General features: G+C 45.0%; 2 protein-coding genes across 8 annotated transcripts in view; one reads left to right on the forward strand and one right to left on the reverse strand.

Annotated features, from left to right (window-relative positions):
* BAK1 (BCL2 antagonist/killer 1) lies at positions 1–20,494 on the reverse strand. 4 transcript variants are annotated; one of them, XM_072641778.1, is made up of 6 exons: positions 20,400–20,494; positions 6,908–6,976; positions 5,571–5,706; positions 4,151–4,294; positions 1,953–2,133; positions 1–1,739 (listed from the first exon to the last, which is right to left on the reverse strand). In XM_072641778.1, the coding sequence occupies exons 1-6, from the start codon at positions 20,446–20,448 to the stop codon at positions 1,635–1,637; spliced, it is 684 nt and encodes a 227-aa protein (XP_072497879.1). In that variant the 5' UTR covers positions 20,449–20,494; the 3' UTR covers positions 1–1,634. The 4 variants fall into 4 exon arrangements, with proteins under 4 accessions (XP_072497879.1, XP_072497876.1, XP_072497877.1 ...); XM_072641775.1 differs by having other exon boundaries at positions 20,383–20,407; XM_072641776.1 differs by lacking the exon at positions 20,400–20,494 and adding an exon at positions 11,262–11,403.
* Positions 15,284–27,507, forward strand: part of LOC140525953 (gametogenetin-binding protein 1-like) — a 20,950-nt gene continuing 8,726 nt past the window's right edge. For 3 of the 4 annotated variants that reach the window (XM_072641770.1, XM_072641773.1, XM_072641774.1), the window contains exons 1-4: positions 15,284–15,924; positions 16,544–16,662; positions 17,120–17,214; positions 17,541–17,697. In XM_072641770.1, coding sequence (XP_072497871.1) covers positions 15,476–15,924; positions 16,544–16,662; positions 17,120–17,214; positions 17,541–17,697 — 820 coding nt within the window. In that variant the 5' untranslated portion in view covers positions 15,284–15,475. The remainder of the gene's footprint in view (positions 15,925–16,543; positions 16,663–17,119; positions 17,215–17,540; positions 17,698–27,507) is intronic. The other variant, XM_072641772.1, reaches the window with a different exon arrangement.

Genomic DNA, 27,507 nt, shown 5'->3' on the forward strand with positions numbered 1-27,507 from the left:
TTGCAGGATTGCACATTTATTATCAGATACCCTTACAGTGCTCCTCAAATTTGTCCATATGGTAGGCAATTGGAAGCACTAGGGGGTAGGGCTGAGTTTTCAGTGTCCCCTACCCCCACCCCAGGTATTACACTATGCCCTGGGCCAATCTGGCTCTTGTCTCAGGGTTTAAGGGTACCCCACAAATTGCATATTATTGTAGAGATCCCCCATCCACAGGTATGTAGAGACACAGGATCAGGGCTCAGCTCCCTCCCTGTTCTTTCTAGTCTTTGGCCTAAGTGGTTATTGTGGCCAGGATGGGGTGGGGTAGGAAGGGAAGTACAAGAAAATCTAATGAATTGCAGTAGTAAGGTTTGGGTCAAGGTCAACATGGGGGAATAGGGTAGAAAACAATGATGAGTACAGGGTTGGAGCAAGCTAGGTGAAGGCTTAGCAAGTAAGCAAGCTGGACCCTGGGGGGTCTCCTTTTTGGGAGGTAAGGGAAGGTAGAGTCCCCACAGGCCCAAGAATCCTGAGAAAATGGCTGGTTACAAGAACAGCCAGATCAGAGTTGGGGGAAGCAGGGTAAGGAACATCTTCAGGTTGCCTTTCTGAGACTAGTTTCCCATGAGTAAAATGAAGAGATTGTACTAGATGGTTTCTAAGTCCTCAGCTCTGACACTAAACTTACTATGGGAGTCAGTCACTTCCCTTCTCCCATACCTCAGTTTCCCCCTCTGTAAAACGAAGTTGAATTAAACTGACTCTAAGGTGCTTTCCAATTTTAACAAGTCTATAAATCTCATCTAAGTTCTGCCACTAACTCTCTATGAGACCATGACTAAATCAATTTCCTTCTCTAAGTCTCAGTTTCCCCACTTTTTAAAATGAGTAAGCTGGACTAGATGGCCACTAAGGTCCCTTCCAACTTTAATAATCTAATCCTGCTTTTCAAACCCTTGGTGGGAGGGGTATGTCCAATCAGTATCTGTACTTGATAACTACTGGCTAACATGAGGCCCCCACCATCAAGAGTCATCTAGGTCTTGGGGAGGGGAAAGGGAAGCAGGGGAAAGAAGGGGAAGGTAAGGCAACCTAAGCAATGATAAAAAACTAAAATATTAAAAAAAAACTCTTTTCAGAGATAAGTAATTTTAACCTCCAAATGGATCAAGAAGTTAAAAGTTCTGTTTTGGAGGTTTCCCAGAGATATGCGTGTGTGTGTGTGTGTGTGTGTGTGTGTGTGTATGTGTGTGTGTATGCACACAAAGGAATCTCTGGAATCATATTTATATATGTACATACGTACACATACACATATACACACATAGATCTTTGGGATCTATGTGTATGTATGTGTGAGTGTATATGTTTTTAGGAGGCTGCACTCACACAGCTGTGGCCTCCTCTCTAACCCAGTGAGATGGATCCCAAAGAGAAGGGTCTAAAAGCACCCTGAAAGCCTAGTGTATGGTACCTTGTACCTCCTGGCTCCCAGGTAAGAAATATGCCAAGAAGCCTGGAGTGACCACCATCTTCCCAGCTTATTTGTTATAGTAGCACTGGGCTATCCTTTTTGTCCGGGAGGAGGAAAGGGATGATGGGAGAGACTTAGGCCTTGTGTCTTCATGAAAGCCCTCCCTTTCCTGGAGTCAGGGTTGGAAGAATCTTCGGATAATAAATCGACCCAAGAGAACCACAGCCAAGACTGTCATCACGTACAAAATGGAGTTGTTGGACTGGTCCAGGGCTGCCACCTAGGGATGAGATGGGCATCACACAGAATACTAGGATTAGTGGGCTGAGGGGCAACCTGGGAGGATGGAGAGAGAATTCAATAGGCCCCCACCCTGGGCCCACCTCCTGAGTTCTACCCTGATTTCTGAAACATCCTCCTAGTCCCTTTCCCTCTTTTTCCCAGCACTATTGTATCCCCCCAGGCCATCCCTACCCCTAGTGCCCCGGCTCACCCAGCCCCCATTCTGGGCAATCCATCGAGCGATGCAGTGTTGTAGCATAAAGTCGGCTACAAAGCTAGCCACGCGTCCCAGGAAGCCAGTCAGGCCCCTCTGATAAACATGTAGGGCCAAGCGGTAGCCAAAGCCCAGCAACGCCACCACTCGGCCCCAGTTGATGCCGCTCTCAAATAGTCTGTGGGGAGTAAAAAGCCTCAAGTCAGTGACTTCTTTTTCACCTCTTTCCCACTAGTCCTACCCCCTGACCCTCTGAGATGAGGAGGAAGGCCCAGGCGTATGCCACAGCAGCCTGAAGGGCAGAGGTGGGGAACATATCTTTAACCACCCAGGCTTCTCCCTGGGGTTAGGGAGAGACTGTCAGTACTTGGGGAGACTGCAAGCAGCCCACCATGTGGGACAGCCATAACTGTTGAGAGGTCCCCCAAAAGGGTGTGATCTCAGTGCAGCAGCCCTTTACCGTTTGGGAGTGCAGCCAGAGGTAGTCTAGAGACCCCATTCATCCAAGCCCACTTAGTCTGAGGAGGAGTCGCATAGCTCAATCAAGCATTTATCAATTGCTTGTTACTCACCAAGTACCCTGGATTCAGATACAAGGAAAGAAAGAATGCTTCCTTGCAAGGAATTTACATTTTAATAGAGAAAAACTCTGGGCCTGGATCTCCTGGAGGAATTCCATCTGGGCTTGGTCCCCTAAAGGGGCCAACAGCTGGGCACAGCTGGACCACCTCCCAGGCTGCGTGTGTCGGGGGATGCTCTCCTGTTCACCCACTGCCATTCAACCTGTGTGTCATTTCTAGCTCACTGATGACTCCCGCTACTCCTCCCAGCACAGAGTGTCCAACAGAGAGGGCAAGAGAGGAGGAAGGAGAGCCTGAAACATCAAGGGGGAGGGGGAAGGGGATTTACCTGCAAGCCGAGGAACCACTGCTAGCCTGACATCCCGCAGGGACAGCAGGGAGAAAGAGGACAGAAGAGGAGGTTAGGTCCTGGGAAGTTCAGAAAGGAATGAGGGGGACACCTCAGGGAATGAGGAATGGCTCACCCTCAGTCCCCTGAACAACACATCCCCTGCCCACTCCTGGAGTCTAGGCTAACACACATCTTCTGTTCCTAACATTAACCACAAACTGAACCCTAATAGAAGAATGAGGCAGCCCTTTTGTTGTTATCCAGTCATTTCAGTTGTGTCCAACTCTTCATGACCCCATTTGGGGTTTTCTTGGCAAAGATACTGGAGTGGTTTGCCATTTCCTTCTCCGACTCATTTTACAGATGAGGAAACTGAGGCAAACAGAAGTGACTTACCCAGGGTCAAGAATTGGTAAGTATCTGAGGCCAGATTTGAATTCAGGAAGATGAGCCTAGTCCTAACTATAACTGTAATGCTAACCCTGACCCAAGAATCCAGCATAACAGCAGCTCTCATGCCTCATTTGTATTTTTGGGGAATTGAGGGGTTTTGGGGCCAGTTGTCTTTAGGGTTGAAACTCTCTTGCTACTGTTCTTCCAACACATGCTGAGGAACAAGGGAGACTAGGCTAAGAGCAATCCCCTCCTACTCCATCCCTAGCCCACAAGTCCTGGAAGGAACTCTTGTTCAGAGGATCATGGGATTTAGAGCTGAACGAATCCAATCATCCCATTGGAATCATCCAGTCCAACCTTCCAATCTTCCAAAAAAGCTGAGCATTAGAGGATATGACTTCCCCAAGTCGCACAAATGGTCAGTGGCAGAGTCCGAATGAAAACTGAGGTCTCCTGACATCAAGCACTGTACTTTCCTTTGTACTACCCTGCTTTTCAGGGAAGACAGAAGACAAAATAGAGCCAATCACAGGAAGTGACCACCTACCCTTCCCCTCCTAACAATCTCTACTCACGTTTCTATACAGCTTTTAAGACTTACAAAGAGCTTTCCTCACCACATTCCTATGAGGAACAGATTTGCATTTTTTTATAGCCTCCCAGGAACACAGCCCTTCCTGTTCCCAGGTGACAGGTGCACATTGGCATTCATACCCTCATCAGCAGAAGGGCTGGGACTACAAAGAGGGGGTTGCTACACAGCAACAGGAGAGCACAGAAGCAGCACAGGGACACAGGTTGCCACTGACACTTGGACAGGGCACAGAAAGGGAAGGAAGAAGAGGTTACTTGAAAGTGACCTTGGAGGAACTGGGGGAGGCAGATACCTGGAGGCGATCATAGTGAAGTACTTGTAGGCATTTTCTGCGGTGGGCTGCAAACGCAGTAGCATATCATTCATTTCTGACTCATACCTACGGCTGATGTCATCCCCTATGACGGCTAGCTGTCGGCCAACCTGTTCAGCAGTGCTGCAGTGGTAACAGAAAAACAGAGGTGGTCAGGATTGCCACAAGAAGAGTCCTCACCTAGTTTCCTCATCTTTGGGGATAATTCTACACCCAAACCGGAGGACTTGACCTTGCAAATAAATACTTTGGAAGTTCAAATTTTGAGAACAAGGTTCTGGAAATTGGCGGTGGAGGGGAAGGAGATTGATGGCAGAGGAGATGTTACAGTTTTGCATGAATGAGGAGGGCAAGAATGAAAAAGGTATAAGAGAAAGAGCAGAATTCAAAGAAGGGGTATATGTATATGTGACTGAATATGTACAAAGAAATATGCTACACAGGACATGCAAAAGCTTTCCCAGTAGAACCCTGGTCACCAGGGTGGAGGCTCTCTTCACTTTCTACCAGTCTACAATTTCTAGTCTACCTGAGCTAGTGGTCCTCAGAAATATTTCCCATCCTCCCCTATGGTTGCCACCAAGCTAGTCTCTGGGCTGGGCAGGCTCTTCTTGATAAAAAGCTTTCTTCTCTAATTTCTTAAAATCACAGTATTCACAGTCTTCAGAAAAAGAACCTTAGGGACAGCCTGGGACCAGTTGCCATGATCCCTGAAGATGGCCATACCTATGACCACTTGTCTACATGTACCCTAAATCAACTCCCTCCCTTCTCTGGCTTCAGAGTTCATCTTCTCTCTACTCCCATTCTGTATCTACCGGGTGACTCTGGGATCAGGCAACATTTATGCCTTTCCCAGTGTTAGTCTATCAGTTCTGTTTACCCTGTTTACCTCTGTTTACCCTGCCTTCTTTCCTACATGGTCCCTTTCTAGTGACTTCTCCACAATCCCTCCTACAGATTAATAATGTTGTTGTCGAGTCATTTCAGTCATGTCCAACTCTTTGTGACCCCATCTGGGGTTTTCTTGGTAAAGATACTTGAGTGGTTTGCCATTTCCTTCCCCAGATCATTTTACAGATGAGAAAACTGAGGCAAACAGGGTTAAGTGATTTGCTCAGAGTCACACAGCTAGTGTCTGAGGTCAAATTTGAACTCAAGTCTTCCTGACTCCATGCTTGGTGCCTCTATCCACTGTGCCCCCCAGCTGACCTATACAATTTAATAATACATATCACAATTACTTTTCATACAGTAAAAATAACATACAACTTCAGTTAACAGTTAGAGAAAGGCCATTTCATCACTGAATGTGTATGTGTGCATATGTGAGTGCATGTGTATGTATGTGTATGCACACATGTGTGCAAGTGCTTTTCTGTGCTTCTTCTTCCCTCACCTGCTGAGCTCATGGGGCAGAGTGTCCATCTCTGGGTCTGCAGGGGCAGCTTCTCCCTCAGTTTCCTGCTCTTGTTGATGGCGGTAGTAGACATAGCTTCGGAAAACATCTTCAGTCTGTTGGGCCACCTGTTCCTCTGTGAACCAAACCCTCAGTATTAGGGTCAGGTGGGAGGTGGGAGAGGGGGCCTCCTCTCCCCGATGTGACCCTTATTCCCTAGCCTCTGGTCCCTTCTGGCTTAAGAGTGATCATCAATAGTAACTGTTGCTGCTTCCCTCCCAGCCGTATTTAGTTATTTTTCTTTGCCTCATTAAAGGGGCCATCCCCTGACTACCTCTTAAACAGGCCTGTTCACTGAATTGGTGTTACCTCACCCTAAGTGAGTACCAAATAGATCTTGGCCTAAAGGGGCCAAGGTCTCCTGTTGCATCTTGGGCTATCTCCAGTCATCCTGATGAATATCTGGTCACTGGACCCAGATGGCTCAGGAGGAGAAAGTGAGGCTGGTGACCTGCACAGCCCTCCCTCACTCAAAACAAAGTCAAGTGCAAGTCATGTCATCATTTCTCTGATGTCATGGTCTTCTTCAGCAATGAAGAACAAACACAACAATAACAACATTCCTTCCACAAGGGCCTAAAGCCATCCTTTTATCTTTTAGAGTACAATATAGAACACAAATAAATACAAATAACACAATATAGAACACAATAAAATATAGAACACAAAGTGTCTGAGCACTTGTCCCAACCCTCTCTCTATGTAGACCAGAAAACTGAGGCTCTGAGAGGGCAAGGAAGGAATTTGTCTAAGGTCACATATGCAGCAAGTGGCAGAGCTGGGATTAAACTCTAAATCTAGAGAGCATCTTCCCTGTGGCTTGCTGCCTCTCAGTTCCTTGTTTCTTTGTCAGTTTGTTTGTTCTGTCTCATCTTCAGCTAGTCAGTTCCTCTCCAGAGAAGCCATGCTGAAGAGCCAGAGTTACCTCCCTTATCCCCAGGACTCTGACCCAGAACCAGCTCCACTGATTGTTTCCCCTTCCGAGAGACCACAGAAATGCATGAAATAGATGAACTCACAGCAGCATGGTGCTGGCCCCTCATAGAAGGGGCAAAAAGATAAAACCCTGTAGTTCCATCTTCCCAACTCCACAACCCCATCACAGGACGGTAAGTTGAAGCTAAGGAATTAGCACTCAAAGCAGGTTTAAAAAAAAGCCGAGAAGCAGGCTCCCCCTCAGTCTTCACCCTCGTCTCACCCCAACTTCTATCTCAACTCTCTCTTCTTTCCCAGAAGGTATTCCTTAGAACTAGGGGATGGGAGGGGAATACTCTTACCTGCAGTAGATGAGGGAGCTCGAACCCGGCTCACCTGCCTAGAAGCCATGTATGAATGATGATGCCAGCCTGAGAAAGGGGAAGATGATGTTAGGAGAGAAAAAAATAAGGATGAAGTTGAGCAAAGGTGTCTGTCCCTAGTACAGAGATTTGTAACTATTCACTCTCTGCACCCTATCTGCACACACACATGGTAAAGTGTTAGATGAGGCACCCCTGATCTCCAACCTAGCCCAGACCTATCTGTGGCTCCAATACCACCTGTATAGACAGACTCCCCTGTCTGAACCTCCTGATTAAGACCACCAGTAGTGGGGGAGGGGAAGGAACGCTGGCTGGGGGAAAAGCAGAGGATCAAAACATCTGGGTCTGAAAGGGACCCACTTAAGAGGTCATCTATTCCAAGCCCAGAGAAGTTAACTTCTTGGGACTTGCCCATGGTCATGTAGGTGATAAGTAGCAGAACCCAGTTCCTCTGATTCAAATTCCAACTCTCTTTCCAAGGCTTTGATCACACTCCAGCCCAGTAAACATCAGTGGGGGAGGAGGGGAAGCACAGAAGGAAGGGCAAAGAGAAGCTGCAGTCCCTAAATTGGGGCTGGGGGAGGGGTGTGGTACTTGCCTGATAATAACAGTATACTAATGATTATGTTGTTGTGGCCTTCTCCACATCCTGCCTTGGGTCACCCTTCTCTCTGACCCCCTCCCCCAAGTCAGTGACCACTGTAATAATCTGTTCCCTCTCCTAGTACTTTATTCCTCTGTCCTTTTTATTGATCATAATGACAGCTAGCAGCTTTAAAGTTTGCAAAAGAGCTTTACAAATATCATCTTATTTTATCCCATAACAACCCTGAAAAGTAAGTCCTACTATTACCACTATTATTAGGATTACTAGTATTTAGTATTATATTTTCTAGTTTGCAGATTTATAAGTTATCTACTATATTGTTTAATATTACCATTGTAAACATTATAATACTAATATTATTTAAATCATTTTACAGATGAGGAAACTGAGGCAGATGGGTTAAGCCACTTGCTAGTGCCTGAGGCAGGATTTGAACTCAGGTCTGTGTTACCTAATTGTCTTGATTAGTGTGTAAGTCTTTTATCCAATTATGTTGAACTTGATTACAGGTTCTTTGAGAGTAGGGCCTATGTCATATCGATCTTTGTAACCCAAGGATGACTCTTGTTTCTAATTTACTTCCGTCAGACGCCCTAAAAACTGGCATCCTCAGGGTTGGAGATCTCACTACTAACAAGTTTAAGGGACACTGGTGGGTAGATTGGATAAATTACAACCCTAATTCCAAACTCCCCCCTATAGTGATAACAAAGCCCTTTTACATACAATATCTCCCTAGATCCTCACCAAAACTTGGAAAAGTTGACAGGGCAGGTATTATGATGATTTTATTGTGATATATTTATTATGATATGAAATATATTATGATATATTTAACGATGAAAAGCCTGAGGCTAGGAGAAGAGGTTAATGTAGCTTGCTCGAGGTCACACAGCCAATAAGCAGATGGGAACCTTCCTTCCTACAAAATCTTACTGCTCTGTAGGGGCCTGGATAGGGGGTTCTGGGGTAAAGGTAAGGTGGGAAGACAGATGAACACTTAGCATAAAACACACCTACCCTATCACCTCTATCTGTATGCTCGGGACCAGCAGACCTACTCATGTTCACATTTTTATCCTATGCTTGTAATCAAAAAGGTTAATTATGAATAAATAATAAACAATAGCTCATATTTAGATTATAGGTTCTATAAGGAACCTTAATGATCATCTGTCCTCTATTTTGCAGCTAGGTAGTGGAGTGGTTACAGTGCCAGGCCTGGAGTCAGGAAGACTCATCTACCTGAATTCAAATCTGGGCACATTAGCTGTGTGACCCTGGGCAAGTCACTTAACCTCCGTCTGCTTCAGTTTCCTCAACTGTAAAATGAGAATAATAATAGCACCTATCTCACAGGATTATTGGGACAGCTAGGTGGTGCAAACCTGGTCTCAGACACTTACTAGCTGTGTGACCCTAGGCAAGTCACTTAACCCTGTTTGACTCAGTTTCCTCGTCTGTCAAATCAGTTGGAGAAGGAAATGGCAAACCACCCCAGTATCTTTGTCAAGAAAACCCCAAATGGGGTCACAAGGAGTCAGACATGACAGAAATGACTATATAACCCCAACAACAAATTGAGACCCACAAAAGGGAAAGTGATTTGTCCAAAGATGCCTATAATAGCAAGGTAGGATTTGAAATCAGTTCTGTTCTCCCGACTCCAAATTTAGTGATCTTCCCAATCCATCACTCTGCTTTATCTACATCTCTTGATGGTTCACAAATGCTTGTTTCCACAAACGATTCGTGCAAAAACCAGGGCAAATATAATCACCCATTTTTTTGGATGAGGAAACTGCGTCTTGGAGAGATGCCCTGGATCCCATGAGCACTAAGTATCCTAACTAGATGGAGCCAGAACCCAGGCCCTCTGATTCCAAGTCCAGTCATTTCTTTTAGACTTAAAGACATAAGACAAACAACCTTGGGGTTTGTGTGCCTCTTCCTTCAGCCCTCAGGGCACCTCTGCCAGCTCTAAATATCATCTCCACAACCCAGGCTCACTTTACCAACCTGCTTATGAAAGGGTAGGGGTTTCTGCTCTACAGAGTAGCCCATGGAACCAGATCAGAGAACTTCTCTCCAGAGCAAGGAAGACTTATAGATGGGGTGAAGGGAAGAACCCCTCTAAAATGCTTCTCTGTGCTCTCCCCATGCTGCCCCACCCTGCCTGGCCTGCTGATGTCACCCATCATGCACCTGTGCTACCACCTTGTCAACTTCCTGCTTACCATCTCTCCACTCATCCTGTGTTTCCTCTTCCCCCTCCCCCTGACTTTTAGCACCCTACTCTCTGGACCCCAAAGGGGGAAGGGACAGAATTTCCTGAAATTGAGACACTTTACTTTCAGTTTAGGTCTTTCCTCTATACCTTGCTCTATGACCCAGCTTGCTCTATTTCATCCCTAGCCTCCATTACACCAAAGCTTCACCTATCCCCTCCTACTTGTATCCTCCAGGGCAAATCTATAGGGGGACCCAGGACCCACCCAAGAAAACTGTAATTTCTGAGGGTCCTTATTTCTTAGGGTCTTAGAATCAGAGCTGGCTGGGAACTAAACTCTTCCTTTTACAGATGAGGAAACTGAGGTCCATAGAATCTAAGGGATTTGTCTAAGGGCACCCAGGTAGTCATAGACTTGGGATCTGAACCCTGGTCCTCTTACATCATACTCAGGGCTCTGTCTACTGCCTAGGAGTCCTCTCGTTTCACTCCCTAAGGTACCCTAATTTAAGGGACCAGGAGTCTGGGAATCTTAGTTTTTCTCCCCTTCCAATGACCACTTTCCTCACCTACCCAAACGAAACATATTTTATTTGGAAAGCATATTGAGATCAGGGGAGTTATATCAGAGTCAGGCCTCATTAAAACAGACCTTTGCCTGGCACACCCGTCCCTACTCTGTTCAGAGAAGTTTGAAACACCTTCTGATAAGGCTCTCTCCTCCTCCACAATCTACTGGTCTCTAAATTTGACACCCCATGAGGAGCAGAGAGTTTCCCCAGGATTCTATGACATACTTTCATTCTCAAGGCCCTAGGACTCAGGACTCCATCAATGGAGCTGATTCAAAAGGAGCATTTTCAGATTCAGTGGGTACCTAGAAACACCACCCTTTTTCCTACTCTAGGCCTAGTTCTGATTTTTAAGAGTGTCTTTTGGGGGCCAGGAGACGTCTTGGCCCCAGAGTCTCAGAATGGCCCTACTTAACATCAACACTTCTTTTCCCTTGGATTCAGAGCAGCTTAGGAAGTGACATTAGGGGAGGGATGCCCACCTAGGGGTACTCAGCCCCCACTAACCTGGACTTTCTGTGGCTTCTGTGAAAAAGAACCTCGTTTCTCCCCTGCTTCTTCTTGGCCTCCCCATCCAACAGACCCAGGAGGCCTCAACTCTCAGAGTTCCCCAAGTTTGGAGGCAGAGGGGTATGAAAGTCAGGCAGATTGCCCAAAGAAACCCCCACTCAACCCACAGCCCAGGCAGAGGATAGCTGGTGGGCAGGGTCCTAAAGGCACAATCATGGGGTCAGCTGCACTGGCCCACCCTGGAGAGCTTCTCCCTGGGCCAGGGAGGGGTGAGCCCTATATCCTGGGAAGGGGTCGTTCCACTCCAACTCTTACAACTAAGCAGAGATCCCAGACAGGGTGTGGACGGGACCCGGTTCAGTGCCTAGTATCCCAAGTCACAAAGGATTGGGGTGGTGGGATGGGACTCACCCTGGGACTGCTGCCCCTGTTTCCCCAGGAACAGAAACCCTAAGGCCCCGGCTTCCAGGAACCGGCAGCGGCAACAGCAAGCGGCAAAGGGTCAGGCCATCCCCTGCTCCTAGACGCTGCTCTTTCCTGCTCAGCCCGATCCAATCGCAGAGCGGAGGCGGAGCTGAGCAGGAGGCTGGGGAGCTCCCTCTAGAGGTCCCTTTTCGGAGAGCTGCTGGGCCCTGATGGTGGCTGGCTTGGTCCGGCTGCTGGGATAGCCTCCAGCCTGCTATCCCAGTGCTGAGGGAGCTGAAGGCCCATCCAGCCACCATGCAGTGGCATCCCACTTCCCCCTGGCTCCCAGCCCAGGCCGTCCGGTCAGAGAAGCCGGCAGAGGGAATATGTGATTGACTTTGCCTTCTGCCCCTTCTCCTTGTCCCAGCCCTAGCCTCCCCCAGCCCAGTCCATCTCCAAACCTCTTCTTTCAGGCAGTCAATAGATCCAGCACTATCTACTGACCTTCCTCCAGGGGCCGGAGCTGTGCCTGAGCTGGCGGGGGACAGAAGTCTGAGTACTTGTCTCCCAGTTTTGGAGGGAAAATAATAATTAAAAAAAAATAGCTAACACGTATATTGCTTTAAAGTTCATTTCAGAATGCATGAAATGAATAAATGAGATATGACCTCATTATGCATTATGTAATAAAGTGTGGTATCATTTTGTAGGAGAAAGTAATAAGAATAGTGCTTTATTTTCTACAATGCTTTAAGGCTTATTAAGTGTTTTACTTAGGTGGCAAGGTGGATCAGGCACAGGCCCGGGAGTCAGGAGGACCTGAGTTCAAACCCAGCCTCCAGACAGTTACTAGCTGTGTGACCCTGTGACTTAACTCTAACTGCCTCTTTAAAAAGAGAGACAGAGAGAGAGAGAGAGAGAGAGAGAGAGAGAGAGAGAGAGAGAGAGAGAGAGAGATAGGTAGAGGAAGCTGGGATGGTGGATAGAGAACTGACCTCAAAGCCAGGAGTGACCTGGGTTTAAATTAAGTCCCATTTCCCACACATACTGACTGTATAACCCTGGGCAAGTCACTTAAATTCATGGTTACTATGACAATAATAGCCTTCCTGAAGCTGAGGGGACCTTAGAGAACTCATCTGTTCTTCTGTTTTCCTCTTGGTATCACTTTACAAACAAGGAAAATGGGAGAATTTTAAATACTTTGCCCAGATCATATGGATGGTGTAAGGAGAAAGAGCCCCCATGTGTAGCAGGGCCCACCTGTGGTGAGGACCATGACCTGGTGCTGCTCAGAGGGAAGCAGGGCTATCTTGAGACTTTCATTCCTGCCAGGAGAGGTTGGGGGCTATCACTCTGTTTTTCTCAGAAAAAGGGGGTGCCAGGCTAGATGCATATCTATATCCTCCCTTAAATACTGTTCATCTAGGAGACATAATCAGGTCTGATATAACTTTTAATTACTTGATCCTTTTTTGGGGAAAGGGAATCCCCATTTCTATATCCAAGTCTTGACTCCTGTTTCTGCAATGAACTCATGTAGCAAATATCAAAGAAACCTGTTTATTCAAAATATAGAGGAACAGAAATGAGAGAAGGTGTATATAGTAGAATATATACTCAGATGATACAGAGTGAAGGAACTCAACCAAGAGGGAGGGTCCTTGAAGCCTCTAGGGTAGCAAGCTTCTCTCATGCCTGCTCCTCTCATGTCTTTCCAGAATCTTTTCCTTCAAGAGCTTGAAGCTGGGCTGACCGCTTCCATCTCCCCTTTAGAACTGGAAGCCAGGAGCGATTTAAGCAACTCAACACTCCAAGTCTTAAAGCTTGATGAGTCCCCAAAGTGGGACTCAAAGAGACTGGTGAAAGCTTAAACCCTCTCATCTCATTAGGGCAGAGGCATCATTTCCACCAATGAGAAAGCCCTATCTCAATGGGCTTTGGGATAGAGATTACATTCACAAAGAGGAAGAGGTATGGATCTATGATTTAACTCTTCCTAACTTCCCTATTTTTGTTGAAAACACTACCATTTTCCCAGTCATTCAAGCATTCGATCTCTGAGTTGCCCCCAACTCCTCACACTCATTCTTCATATCCAGTTTGTTGCCAAGTCTTATTTCTACCTCCCCAATATCTGCTGTATATGTCCGCTTCTCTCCACTCACATAGCTGCCACCATCTGCAGACTTTGTCACTTTAATTCTAGACTATCTGAATAGTATTCTGGTTGCCCTCCTTACTTCATGTCTCTTTACTTTAATCCAAGGGTAGGGAACCTGCAGCCTCAAGGCCACATGTGGTCCTTTAGGTCCTCAAGGGCAGCCCTTTGACTGAATCCAAACTTCACAAAACAAATTCCCTTAATAAAACATTTGTTCTGTAAAACTTGGACTCAGTCAAAAGACCGCACCCAAGGACCTAGAAGACTGCAGGTTCCCCACCACCCATTAAATCCATCCCCTACTCTGCTGCCAAAAAAGATTTCCTTAAAGTACAGATCTGATAATGTCACCTCTTCTCTTCAACAAACTCCAGTGACTCCCCATTGCCTTCATACAAAGTTGTCTGTTTGGCTTTTAAAGAAAGCCCTTTGCAACCTAGCCCCCTTCTTACCTTTCCAGTCTTCTTGCACTTTACTCCCTTCTACATATTCCATGGGCAGCTAAATGGTGAAGTGACAGAGTGCCAGTGTGACACAGAGTGTAGTCAGGAACACTCATCTTCCTGAGTTCAAATCCAGCTTTGAACATTTAGTAGCTGTGTGGCCCTAGGCATGTCACTTTACCCTGTTTGCCTCAGTTTCCTCATCTGTAAATGAACTGAAGAAGGGATGACCCAGGGGGTCATGAAGAGTTGGACACAACTGAAATGACTGAATGTTTAAAAGCACTTAGCACCATGCCTGGTCCATGGTAAATACTTAAATGCATTTCCTTCCTACTCAGTAGGTCTTATATGTACAACTTTTTACATGTGTCTCCCTCATTAGCATATGAGCTCCTTGAGGGCAAGGACTGTGTTTTTGCTTCTTTGTACCCCCATCACTTAGCACAGTGCCCGACACATCAACTGACTAATAAGTAGGATAGATGGATTCAACCTTGAGTCCTCCAACATAAAAATTCAACATTTGCTCCTTGGAGTGTGTTTTCTGACCTCTATACAAGTATTTTTCTCTCCATTTCAGATAACGAAAAAAGTTCTGGGGGGGTCTGTGTTATAGCAAAACTCCTATGGTTAAATGGGTAGACAGACTGATGCACTCATCAATAGATGATAGACAGAGACATGTAGTAGAAAGAACACTGGATCTGGAATCGGAAGACCTGGGTTTGAATCCTGTCCACAATCCCTAATGACCTTGGATAAAATCACTTCATTTTCTTTGCACCTCAGTTTTCCTATCTGTTAAGTGGGAAGTATAGTAGGAAAAAGACAATAAATTTTTAAAAATTGAAATTAAAAAGTTAAAAATAAGTTTTAAGAAGACTGAATTTGGAGACAAAAGAATCTGAATTAAAATTCTAACAATTACTTAGTGCCTGTATGATTTGGAAAAGTTACTCTCCTCTAGGCTTCAGTTTTCTTATCTGTAAAATAAGGAGATTGGACTAGATAATCTTCTAGCTCTGAAATCTATGACTCTACGAAAACTTTTTCCTCATAACACCTATGTGATACAATTAGTACTAATGTCATAGTGGTACCTCCCACGTAACAGATAGAAAAACTGTGGTGCAAAGAAATGATATGATTTTATCCAAGGTTGTTAGGGATTAAGGATGGGATTCAAACCCAGTCTCCTGTTCCCAAATCCAGTGTTCTTTCTACTACATGACTTTGTCTGTCATCAATCTACCTATTCATCTATCCACCATCAATTAATCTATCATCTATCTATCCATCATCTTTCTGTCTGTATCTATTCCTCCATCTCTCCATCCATCATCTATCTGTCCCTCCATTCCTCTAATTATCTTTCTCCCTTCATCTTTCCAATCTTCTCTCTCTCTCTCTAACCTCTCATCCTTGCCCCCCTCCCCCACTCTCATGCCTTGGAACTTCTAGAATCTCTGGAAGGTTCCAGTTAGAGGTTTAAATTTGAAAACTCCCTCCAGTTCTTAAGCAGTTGGATCTGTGTGGCAGAAGCCAGTCATCTTTCAACTCCTTCTACTTCTTCTCTTTGATTCAACCACTGTCTCATTTTACCACCTGGGATGGAGCTCCCAGCCCCAGCAACTCCCAGCTCCAGTCGCTCCTCAGTGCTTCGTTTCTTCCGGAGCCTAGTAGGGGGTAAAAGCAGTCACCAGGACCCTGAACAAGCTCTGGTCTTGGGCAGGGGCCGGGAACAGGATGTTATCCCACTAATGGGCACAGAAGATGCCTTGGGGCCTGGCCAGGAAGAGATGGTCTTTCAGGCCAAGATGTCTCATGCCCTCTACCTGCCAGGACCCAAAGGATCTTATCACCAGATGGACACAGGAGGGCTGGGGATGGGGGACTCTGGTGTCCATGCCCCATCTGAGCTCCAAGAGGATGGAGTCCAGGGCCCTGAGGGGAAGCTGGCACTGGCAGTTGCAGGACAGGACCTACCCACTGACCAACGGGAAAAAGAGGAAGATGATGAAACTGAAGAAGCCTCAGGAGATATGAGGACTGTGGGCAGGTAAGGGAAAATGGGGATTTGAGGATGAGTGGTCTGAGAGGAACAAATGAGATCTAAAGATCAAGGCAACTTGGGCAACTGGTTATCAATGGGATACCAACTCTGCCATTTAATCTAAACCTCTCCATTTCCCCTCCAGTTTTCTCTTTGTTTCCTGAGTCTGCTGAAGCTTGTCTAACTCTAGCCCTGAAAGTCCAGTCTCCCCGGCTTGTCATTGACAGTTTCTGAGGAGTTAAGGGTCCATCTTGGGTCTAGCTTGACTTAAATGACCATCCTTATTTTTCTTGACCTTTTCTGGGAGTGTAGCACTCTTTTCAGCTCCCTGCTTAGACCTGCCCCCCCCCCCCCACAAGACCAGAGACCTTTGAGGCAGATATGGACAAAGTGGGAATCTGGGTGCAGTTGGACTGTGTGCTCGTGGCCCCCACTAGGAGAATTTTGAATTCTTTTGATCCCTGTACCAAAGGATCCCTAAACAGGAGCAGGACAACTGTGGGAGAAGGGAATGTGTTTTATGCTTTCTCTGCTCTTTCCCCTTCATCCGTTCCACTCTTGTCTTTTCATTATGATCCTCTATCCCCACTTCCATCCCAGTTGGCTAATTGTGCTTTGGGATCAGGGGGCATTTTGCCCAAGCCATGTGCGGGGATGATGAAAGCCTCCCCATGGCCATGGGGTCCTTGGAGATCAGCCCAGAAGCCTTCACAGCAGAGGAGGAGAAGGAGTGTCTACTCCAGAGTGAGTAGGGATGGCTGGTGGGGAGGGGGAGAGAAGAGATAAGGGCTAGAGGTTTCTGCTCTGTATGCTTTTCCATTTTGGGGGGAGTCTTGGCTGTCTCTCTAGTCCTAAGGATGGGGGGAGATTTGATGCCAAGAGGTAAAAGATGCAGAAAACTAGCAGTGGGCAAATTATAGAAATAAATCTTGTTCCTATTTCCTAGGACTGCAAATAATAGGACTCCTGTCCTCTCAGTGGATTAGAAGAGGGGCACGCTTTGTGTAGAAAAATGAGGGATAACTAAATGATTTTTTAAAAAAAGACAGGTAGTAGCTGAATTTAAAGGACCCCTTTCTTTCCCAAGTAGGACTTATATAGGACTTCTGGTCCCTATCCTGTTATATCCCACATCCCCTACTCCCTCCTTCAGTCCCTGGCTTGGGAGCTGTCCAGCTGTGATGGGCACTTCTCTCCACAGAAGACCTTAGACTGAGCTCAGCAAAAGCTGAGGGAACCCCATGGAATCGACTTCTCAACATGTACAAGCAGCTTCGGAAGCCAGCAACAGCTAAGGTCTGAGGGGCCATGAAAGGGCACAAAAGGGAAATGCCCTCTTTACAACGTCTCTTCCCCTCTGCTCACTCACACAGTTGCCTTGACCCCTCAGTAGACTTGGTTTGAGTCCCAGGTCAAAGGTCATTTCCCCCTATGCCTCAGATTTTGATAGTCTAGTCAACAAGCATTTGCTGAGCTCTGGGTACTTTTGTTCTGTCCTGCATGTATGGGGGACCTGTCCTATGAGCTGTCATATTTACTTGATGACTCACAATCCTAGGACCTGACTTCTCCCATCTCCAGCTTAGGGCCCCTGGAACCCATACCCTCAGTTCTCCCTACAGGAAAGTCTGGCCCATCAGGAAAATGAGGAGGATGTAGAAGTAGAGGAGCAAGAAGAAAGGGAGAAAGAAGAGGACAGCTCTTTCAGTCTCAGCGTCCATGGTTTTGCTACTATTCAGTCTCCCTTACACAAGACTTTCAAATCTACTGACACAGTGGGTAAGTATCTTCCTCCTTTCCTTTCCCATCAGAGATTCCTTTATCCTACCAGCAGGGAGTGATACAGAGGGCATTCTCACACATTCTCTAATTCCCTAACGACTCCAGCCCCCTCTCAAGGAGACTCCTCTCCATCTCCCACTTTTCCATCCATGTGGCATGTGGTGACAGTATGACATAGCAGGACAGGATTGGAAGTCAAAGCACCAGGGTCAAATCCTGGCTCTGATATTGCCTTGCTACGTAACCTTTGCAAATAGACTGTACAGTATATCACAAATCTTAAAATACTGTACAAATGCTAACTACTATTGTCACTTTCCCTCTCTGAACCTCAGTTTTCTTCATAGGTTAAACCTCAAGATTGAACTAAGATCATAAACTGTCAAACTTGCAAGGGCAACTCCTTCACTTTAGAGATAAGGAAACTGAGGTCCAGGTGGTAGGTGGTGAGGCTGAGATTAGAACCCAGGCCCTCTGAGTCTAAATCCAACATTCCTTCCATTGTTCCTTGATGCTTTATCTACCTTTTTTCTTCAACTTGTTGATGCCTATGAAGAAAATCTGCTTCTTCCCCAATTTCCTCTCTGACTGACTTGTTGACTCTTTGTGACCCCATTTGGGGATACTGGAGTGGTTTGCCATTTCCTTCATCCAGCTTATTTTACAGATGAGGAAACTGAGGAAAAGAGGGTTAAGTGACTTGCCCAGGGTCACACAGCTACTGAGTATCTGAGGTCAGATTCAAACTTAGGAAAAGGAATCTTCCTCACTCCAGGCCTGGTGCTCTCTCCACTTCCCCACCTAGCTAGCCCTATGCCTGTCTCTTTCTCTCTCACCACCAGGATACTTATCAACAACTCCCATCATTGGTGTCTTCCAGTCTGCTATCCTCTTCCCATCTTAGGCAAAGATAAGGAAAATCACAGACTTACTAAGCTCCCTTCTACCTCTAGGCCTTATTATAGTGAGCATTTCCCCTCTCTTTGGATGGATGATGTTTGAGGGAACGTATGGACAACAACCTGGAGAATGCACAGTTTCCTTCCATCTTACCCTATGCCCAAACCAAACTCCTTCACCTTGGGTGGTAGGTAGGAACATGACATGGAGATCCTCTGCACTCCCCACAGAGTGACTTAGCACACTCTCCAAACATTCCTGGGGCTGTGAGGGATGGGGTGGTGATGTTTCCCTTCCTAACATTTTCATCCCATCCAATGCAGACCCTCTGAGTGTCTCTAGCAAATGCCAGGCAGAGTTCAGAGTTCTCTGAGGCAACAGTGTGTAGAAATGCAACTTCCTCTTAGGCCTTCAGGGTACAGTTTTGATGTCTTTGTCTAGGACTCATGTGCTCATATTTCTGGAAGCCTGGCCCCTCTAGGGGTCAAGAGGGTCCTCTTTCACTCTATTGGCTGTCCATATTTGATACAACTTGCCTGTCCTTGAAGAGGTGGATCTCTCCAATCAACCCACCAACCAACCAATCAAGAATTTGTTAAGTGCTTACCATGAGCCAAGCCACCAGGCTTTGTTCTGGTAATAAAAAGAAAAAACAGAAGAAAAAATAGTCCTTGCTCTCTAGGAGCTCATATTCTAAATAAGTACAAAGGAGAGAAATACAGGATAGTTGGAATGACCCTTCTTCAATTCAAATTGTACACCTGTCTGGCATGGATGTGACTGTAAGTCAAGACAGATGATGAAAGACAAGCCAAGAAAACTGCTAGGATTAGTGTAAAACTCAAGAACTTGAGACAAGGATTTTGGTGATCGTTCATTGCTCCTCTCCCCCACCCACAATCTCCAGAAATTTGGAAGGCTCTAGAGCAAAAGTTCTTGTTCTTATTTTCTGTCTCTCTCTCTCTCTCTCTCTCTCTCTCTCTCTCTCTCTCTCTCTCTCTCTCTTTTTATGTCTGTCTCTCTCTTCTCTCTTTCTGCCTTTCTCTCTGTGTTTCTTTTTTTCTCTCTCTCTGATGGACCCCTCTGGTAGTCTGGTGAAGCTTCTATGGACTCCTCAGAATTATAATTTCAAATGCATAAAATAGAAGGATTACAAAGGAAACTGATTATATTGGAATATAATTATCAAAATTTTTTTTAAAGTTTACAGACCCCCCAGATATACATCTTCCCACAGGGTCTTTTTCCATAGTGCCAACATGGTACAGTGGGGAAAACAAACAAACAAACACTGGTTCTGGAATCCAGAAGACCCTGAGATCAAATCTCTTTTCCAAGGCTTACTACCTTTGGGCAAATCACTTCCCATACTTTGGCCTCAGTTTTCTCATCTGTAAAATGAGTGAACTAGATAGCCATCAAAGATCCTTCTAGATCTAGGATCCTTTCAGCTCAGTGCGATCATCCTTCACACCAGTGGCACTTTGTAAACATATGTCTTCCTTCCAGTCCTTTAACAATTATGAAGCCATTTCTGTAGCTAAACAATGCATAACAGCATTAGATTCAGAATAAGGTTTGAGACACTTTTTAGTTCTCTGGCTTGTTGAGAAGAGAAACCTGGAAAAATGTATGCATGACCTCCCCCTCCCATATACTGAACCTCACTTCCCTTTTCTGAGTACACAGTTCATAATAAAAGAAAATAGTACAGAACCTTTGAGGAATAGAAAAAGGAAAGAATTCTTTTTCCAAGATCTGAAATCATTCCCAATCACTTACAAGTGGTCATAACTCACAGGAAGCTTTCTCGGGGGCGAACCTCACTCGTCCAAGGAATCCAAGCATGGTTTCCCGAAGTTCCTTGATGTTCCCAGCAGGTTTCTGCAAAAGAAAAAGGCAGGGAGTGGAGAGTGGGAAGGAAGCATTATACTCCTGCGGTCTCTGTGTTCCTACCAACGGTCCCCCAAAACATGTCAAGGCTTATTCTGTTGTAGCTTCTCTCCTCCACCAGCAGAGGCAGCATCGAGATGTTTGCTTCCAAGTCTAGTAGCCCTGTTCATCTGTTTCTTGGCTAGAACAAGGAGTCAATATTTCTCAACCTTTAGAAGCAGAGGGGTTAAAAACTCCACAGTTTTCCCTGTCTGCAGAGACACAGTTCTCCCCAATGTCCTCACAGCTTCTATTTCTTGACAACCTCTGGCCAGCAGAGTTTTTCTAAGGAATAGAAAAATCTTCAACTTCTCGAGAGACCTTGTCAGAGGCACAAATATAAATCTTTTTTTTTATTTGTTTATTTTTTATTTAACTTTTAACATTCATTTTCATAAAATTTTGGGTTCCAAATTTTCTCCCCTTTTGTCCCCTCCCCCCACCCCAAAACACTGAGCATTCTAATTGCCCCCATCACCAATCTGCTCTCTCTTCTATCATCCCTCTCTGCCCTTGTCTCCATCTTCTCTTTTGTCTTGTAGGGCCAGATAACTTTCTATACCCCTTTACCTGTATTTCTTGTTTCCTAGTAGCAAGAACAGTGCTCGACAGTTGTTCCTAAAACTTTGAGTTCCAACTTCTTTTCCTCCCTCCCTCCCCACCCCTTCCCTTTGGAAGGCAAGCAATTCAATATAGGCCAAATCTGTGTAGTTTTGAAAATGACTTCCATAATGGTCGTGTTGTATAAGACTAACTATATTTCCCTCCATCTTATCCTGTCCCCCATTACTTCTATTCTCTCTTTTGATCCTGTCCCTCCCCATGAGTGTTGACCTCAAATTGCTCCCTCCTCCCCATGCCCTCCCTTCTATCATCCCCCCCACCCTGCTTATCCCCTTATCCCCCACTTTCCTGTATTGTAAGATAGGTTTTCATACCAAAATGAGTGTGCATTTTATTCCTTCCTTTAGTGGAATGTGATGAGAGTAAACTTCATGTTTTTCTTTCACCTCCCCTCTTTTTCCCTCCACTAAAAAGTCTTTTGCTTGCCTCTTTTATGAGAGATAATTTGCCCCATTCCATTTCTCCCTTTCTCCTCCCAATATATTTCTCTCTCACAGCTTGATTTCATTTTTTTAAAGATATGATCCCATCCTCTTCAATTCACTCTGTGCACTCTGTCTCTATGTGTGTGTACATGTGTATGTGCATGTGTGTGTGTGTGTAATCCCGCCCAGTACCCAGATACTGAAAAGTTTCAAGAGTTAAAAATATTGTCTTTCCATGTAGGAATGTAAACAGTTCAACTTTAGTAAGTCCCTTATGACTTCTCTTTCTGTTTACCTTTTCATGCTTCTCTTCATTTTTGTGTTTGAAAGTCAAATTTTCTTTTCAGCTCTGGTCTTTTCATCAAGAATGCTTGAAAGTCCTCTATTTCATTGCAAGACCAATTTTTCCCTTGAAGTATTATACTCAGTTTTGCTGGGTAGGTGACTCTTGGTTTTAGTCCTAGTTTCTTTGACTTCTGGAATATCATATTCCACGCCCTTCGATCCCTTAATGTAGAAGCTGCTAGATCTTGTGTTATCCTGATTGTATTTCCACAATACTTGAATTGTTTCTTTCTATCTGCTTGCAATATTTTCTCCTTGACCTGGGAGCTCTGGAATTTGGCCACAATGTTCCTAGGAGTTTCTCTTTTCGGATCTCTTTCAGGCGGTGATCTGTGGATTCCTTGAATACTTATTTTGCCCTCTGGTTCTAGAATCTCAGGGCAGTTTTCCTTGATAATTTCATGAAAGATGATGTCTAGGCTCTTTTTTTGATCATGGCTTTCAAGTAGGCCCATAATTTTTAAGTTGTCTCTCCTTCCAGGTCAGTTGTTTTTCCAATGAGATATTTCACATTGTCTTCCATTTTTTCATTCTTTTGGTTTTGTTTTGTGATTTCTTGGTTTCTCATAAAGTCATTAGCCTCCATCTCTTCCATCCTAATTTTGAAAGAACTGTTTTCTTCAGTGAGCTTTTGAATCTCCTTTTCCATTTGGTTATTTGTGCTTTTGAAAGCATTCTTCTCCTCATTGGCTTTTTGAACCTCTTTTGCCAGTTGAGTTAACCTATATTTCAAGGTGTTATTTTCTTCAGCATTTTTTGGGGTCTCCTTTAGCAGGGTGTGGACCTGCTTTTCATGCTTTACCTGCATCTCTCTCATTTCTCTTCCCAGTTTTTCCTCCACCTCTCTAACTTGATTTTCAAAATCCTTTTTGAGCTCTTCCATGGCCTGAGCCCATTGGGTGGGCTGGGACACAGAAGCCTTGATTTCTGTGTCTTTCCCTGATGGTAAGCATTGTTCTTCCTCATCAGAAAGGAAGGGAGGAAATACCTGTTCACCAAGAAAGTAACCTTCTATAGTCTTATTTTTTTTCCCTTTTCTGGGCATTTTCCCAGCCAGTGACTTGACTTCTGAGTATTCTCTTTCACACCCACTTGGCCTCCAGATCTGCCCAGCCAGTGCTTGGGGTCCGAGATTCAAATGCTGCTTCCAGCCTTAGGGCTTTTGGTGGGGGTGGAGCTGCTATTCAGTGTGAGACTAAGTTCAGCTGTTCAGGTGGGGGCAGGGCAGCCACACAGGACTCAGTTCCCTCAGGGGGTTTATGCAGAGACCTTCAACAATGGATCCAGGCTTCTGCTTGCTTGGGGAGCCCCTGTCTGCTCCTGCCTCCACTGCTGCCTCCCCAGGGGGCCTGAGTTATGGGGGCACCCCACTCCCCTCTCGGCAAGCTGAGAAAACCCTCTCACCAGCCTTTGGGGCCCGTGGGTGGAGGGACATGCGCGGCCACTGGAGTTTCCGTCCCTGAAGCCTGCTCAGATCTGCTCCTCTCAGTGCCACGTGGCCAAGGCAGGGCTGGGCTCGGCTCCGGTCCGGGGAGCGACGGACTTTTTGCGTCAGGTTTTCAGGTCCCTCTGGAACAGAAATCTCATCTGCTCCATTGTTCTGTGGCTTTTGCTGCTCCAGAATTTGTTGGGAGTTCTTTTTTACAGATATTTTATGGGCTGTGGGTTCGGAGCTAGCGTATGTGTGTCTTTCTACTCCGCCATCTTGGCTCCGCCCCACAAATATAAATCTTGACGCACACCTCTCCTCCTGAGGGGACTTGTTGGAGGACTGAAAAACATCCTTCAATTTGTATTCAATTATCGTTGTTATAGAGGCAGCGAGGTATGGTGAATAGAGGTCTAACCGAGAAGAGTTTATGTCCTACCCCTGACACAGGATAACTGTGTGACCCTGGGCAAGTCACTTAACTTCTCACTGTTCTAGGTAGCTCTCTTAAGGCTAAAAGTGCAGTAAAGGTGCCAACCTTCATTAGTGGAGGGGCTTTCCTCATGGGGGGAATTCCCTATATTAATGCAATTCTAAAACCTTATCTTATCTTTCTTATGCACCTGGACAGGATGATTCAGATCACCTAAGGCTTTCACCAATCCCCACCCAAAATGGGTGGTAAACAAGAAACTGCACTTTATTTTTTTGATTCAATTTTATTTTATTTTATTTTATGTCAGCATTCTTTCTCTCCCTACTTTCCTCTCTCAACATTTAGAAAGCAAGAAAAAAACCCAAACCCTGTTATGAACATGAAAAGTCAAGCAGAAGCAAAATCTTGAGTTAGCCATCCAAAAAAGTATTCAACCTGCACTCTACTTCTACATATCAAGAGAAGAGCACCTGTTTGATCCTTGGGAATCATGGGTGATCAGAATCCCTAAATTTTTCAAAATTGTCGCTCTGAATCATTTCAAGCAAATCAGAAACTCTACTCATTTTCTGGTATGTCCTCCTTTGAGGAATACCACTTACCCTTTGATGAGTGGGGAGGTTCTACAGAATCAGGCAAGTTAAGATACTATCTTCCTGTACCCCTGATTCTAGTGTTTTGCCGGTTGAGAGCTGAATAGGGGCAGGCAATACTCATCATTGCCACAAGGTGTCACCAGATGACAAGATGAGGTGTGACGTTCATTTGTAGGTGTGTGTTTTGAAATCTGAAGGAATCTTTAATAAGTAGCTGTATTGGCCAGGGTTAGGTTAGAAATGTGATTTAGAGCTATTCCGCATCTAATCTTAACCCAGCCCTCTCCAGCTGAGGGGACAGGAGGTGGTCAGATGAGTGTGAATTGTTGAGGTAAGAAAGTCCTATTTTCTTTCTCCTGCAAAAACCTCCCATCCCTTTGCTGAACATATGATCTGCCAGGGAAAGGACAACGTAGGGTCTATCTCATCCACTATATATTGAGCCCCATCCTCTGGTTTTCCTACATGCTTTGTAATCGTCAAGGGAAACTTTGGGAATGATTGAGTTAGCTGGCTTATTCCTGGAGGAGTCAAAGGTCACTAATCAGGCAAGAACAAGGACTTTGTGCTCATGACAAGGCAATGCAGTCATAAGCCAGACCTGGAGGTCACACGGATCTCTGGGCCAAGGTTTCAGAATGGCTGTTTGCCTGGGGACCCTGGGCATAGCAGCTTATTTTATACTGAATTCTGAAGGCTTTTGGAGCACTTTGGTACAGTGAAGCAGGAGAGAGCATGGGAACATAGTGTGTATGTGTGTGTGAGAAGGGGTCTCAATCACAAGCACCCTGACGTTCCAGAGAGGGGAGAACACTGCTGTCTGCATAGTTGTGCAGCCTCTGCCTCAGTGGGTGTGGTCGAGAGAAGACACAGGACCTTAGTTAGACATCTGAATCCACCCACTTTACAGCTGGGGAGACAGCTTCAGAGAGGGGAAGTGATAGACTTGAGTTCACTCTCTGATGACCACACTCATAATTATTTGTGGATTGATTGGTGGGGGAGGGGCGGAAAACAGCAATGAGACCTCTAAGGAGAAGGGGTCATTAGGGATTTGAGCAAGCTTACATAGCTTGGTGGCTTGTTCTAGGAGAAGTCAAAGATCATGGGCAAGAACTATGGCTCCATACTAGGGCTAGGCAGGAATGGAGGAAGCAGCTGTCAATGGCATGGACACAAATGGTCCAAACTCCTTGTGAGGAAGATCTCAGACAGTTTGGCCTTTCATCCTTATCCTGTTCCTCCTCAGTTCTAGTCTTCTGTGCTAGAGGAAGTTTCCCTAGGACAGTTTGAATGGAGAGTGGCATAAAAGTGGGGAGACCAGAGAGGGGTTTGGGGTCAGGTATTCAAGAATGATAACTCTATGGCTGGCTTAAAGAGAGGGGATAAATGTCTCTTAATGTCAGCATCATTACCAACTCTCTAGCTGTATTAACTCCCTCCAGCTCCAGACTTCTGGGGGTACAAGACTGAGGGATCTTATGGGAGTAGTACCTGAGCCAGAGGAAGGCGTCCCTGAACCCTGAGGGACAGACTTAAGAGAGGTGAGGGTGGGCCGTGTCTGTCTGATAGTCTCTACTTTTCCTCACCATTGTTTTCAATCTGTCTCTATTGAGTCCTAAGAGGTCCCTCATAACCCATCCCACTCCTGCCAGCATGGTACAATGGAAAAAAGAGCCCAGTCTACAGTGTGGAAATCTGGGTTTGAATTCTAGTTCTAACACCAGTATTACTGAGGGTACATCACATCTTCTAAGTCTCAGGTTCTCTATAAAATGGAGACAGTATTTACATAATTTTTCTTACACAGTTGTTGTGAGGAAAGCACTTTGTAAACCTTAATGTGTTATAGAAATATAAGTTGCTATGAGTACCACTGTTATTATATTCTCATCTTTTCTTAATGGAATTCAGACAGAAATGATCCTACCATTATGTCACTTTCATTATTAAATATATGTGTGTGTGTCTCTCTCTCTCTCTATATATGTGTGTGTGTCTCTGTCTCTCTATATATATGTGTGTGTGTATACACATACAAATATATACACTTATATATTTCTATGGACTACTGGATAGGTAGATACATTAACTCCTTTTTGTAGTTACACAAAACTTAGGATGTAAGCTGTCAGGCTCTCACTGAAAGCATCACATATCAGCAAGCAGAATAACAAGGAAAATGTGTACATCCCAACCTTTTTCCACATGATTTGGATTTTTTTCTATAGCTTCCATATTTTGAAAAGTTTTCATCCCACCCAGTTTGGAAATTATGAGTATTGGGGATGGTAATATCTATTAAAAACCTTCTTAAGCTTTTACGGAGCAATGCTAGGTCCGAGTGATTGCAGGAAGAAATTCAGTCTGTGATAATGGTCAAGCTCTTATCTGTTTTATTGGCCGACAACTACAGGTCATTTTGAGAGTTGTATTTCTAACATGAGAATTTGTCAGGTTCCATGAAATGTGAGCTTTTGAAGTATAACTCTAGCCACCAGGTCATTTCTTGCTAGGTATTTGGCAGGTGTTAACCTTTTACAGACTGCAGTGATATGTTGTGTAATCTCCACTGTTTCCTTCCTGGGTTATCTGTACTGATTGCAAAGTCTGGGCTCCTTAAAATAACCCCTTTTTAGTTTCTGGTGACAGTGACCTAGTCCTGAGTTGCCCATTATAAACTTCTCCATTTCTATAATCAAATCCACCAAATGACTCAGCCATTTTTTCAATGCTTCTTTGTTAAAATATTGTTGGCTGAGTTTCATGCTAATGTCATCCAAGGGAAAACTTTTGGAATCCACTCTTCGATCTTTTCATTTTGTTGGCTTTATCACTTCAAAGGTAAATCACTTTTGATTACATTCAGTATGATACTCTAATGGCATGGTCTTTGACCTGTAATTGCTATCAATCTTTCCCTTCTTTTTTAAATTGTTATACACTTTTCCCATCTTTCTCACTGGGGTTCTGATAGAAACAATTCTAAAACAAGCAGCTATCTTGCTTATTATTCTTTTAAATTCTTTGTCCTATAGAAAGGACAATCTCATGTCCTCTCCAATGGAAAAAAAGGACTGTCCAACCCTTTTTCCACTCTATCATTTTGGTAGAGGTGGG

This window comes from Notamacropus eugenii, chromosome 2 (genome assembly GCF_028372415.1).
Source record: "Notamacropus eugenii isolate mMacEug1 chromosome 2, mMacEug1.pri_v2, whole genome shotgun sequence".
NCBI classification, from domain to species: domain Eukaryota; kingdom Metazoa; phylum Chordata; class Mammalia; order Diprotodontia; family Macropodidae; genus Notamacropus; species Notamacropus eugenii.

Excerpts from the sequence above, each read along its gene's own strand:
- BAK1 (XM_072641777.1), bottom strand. The coding sequence starts at position 10,914 with ATGGGGAGGCCAAGAAGAAGCAGGGGAGAAACGAGGTTCTTTTTCACA. Across the intron at positions 5,707-6,907 it reads AGCTCCCTCATCTACTGCAG|AGGAACAGGTGGCCCAACAG; the intron begins GTAAGAGTATTC and ends TTTGGTTCACAG. Across the intron at positions 1,740-1,952 it reads TTGCCCAGAATGGGGGCTGG|GTGGCAGCCCTGGACCAGTC; the intron begins GTGAGCCGGGGC and ends TCTCATCCCTAG.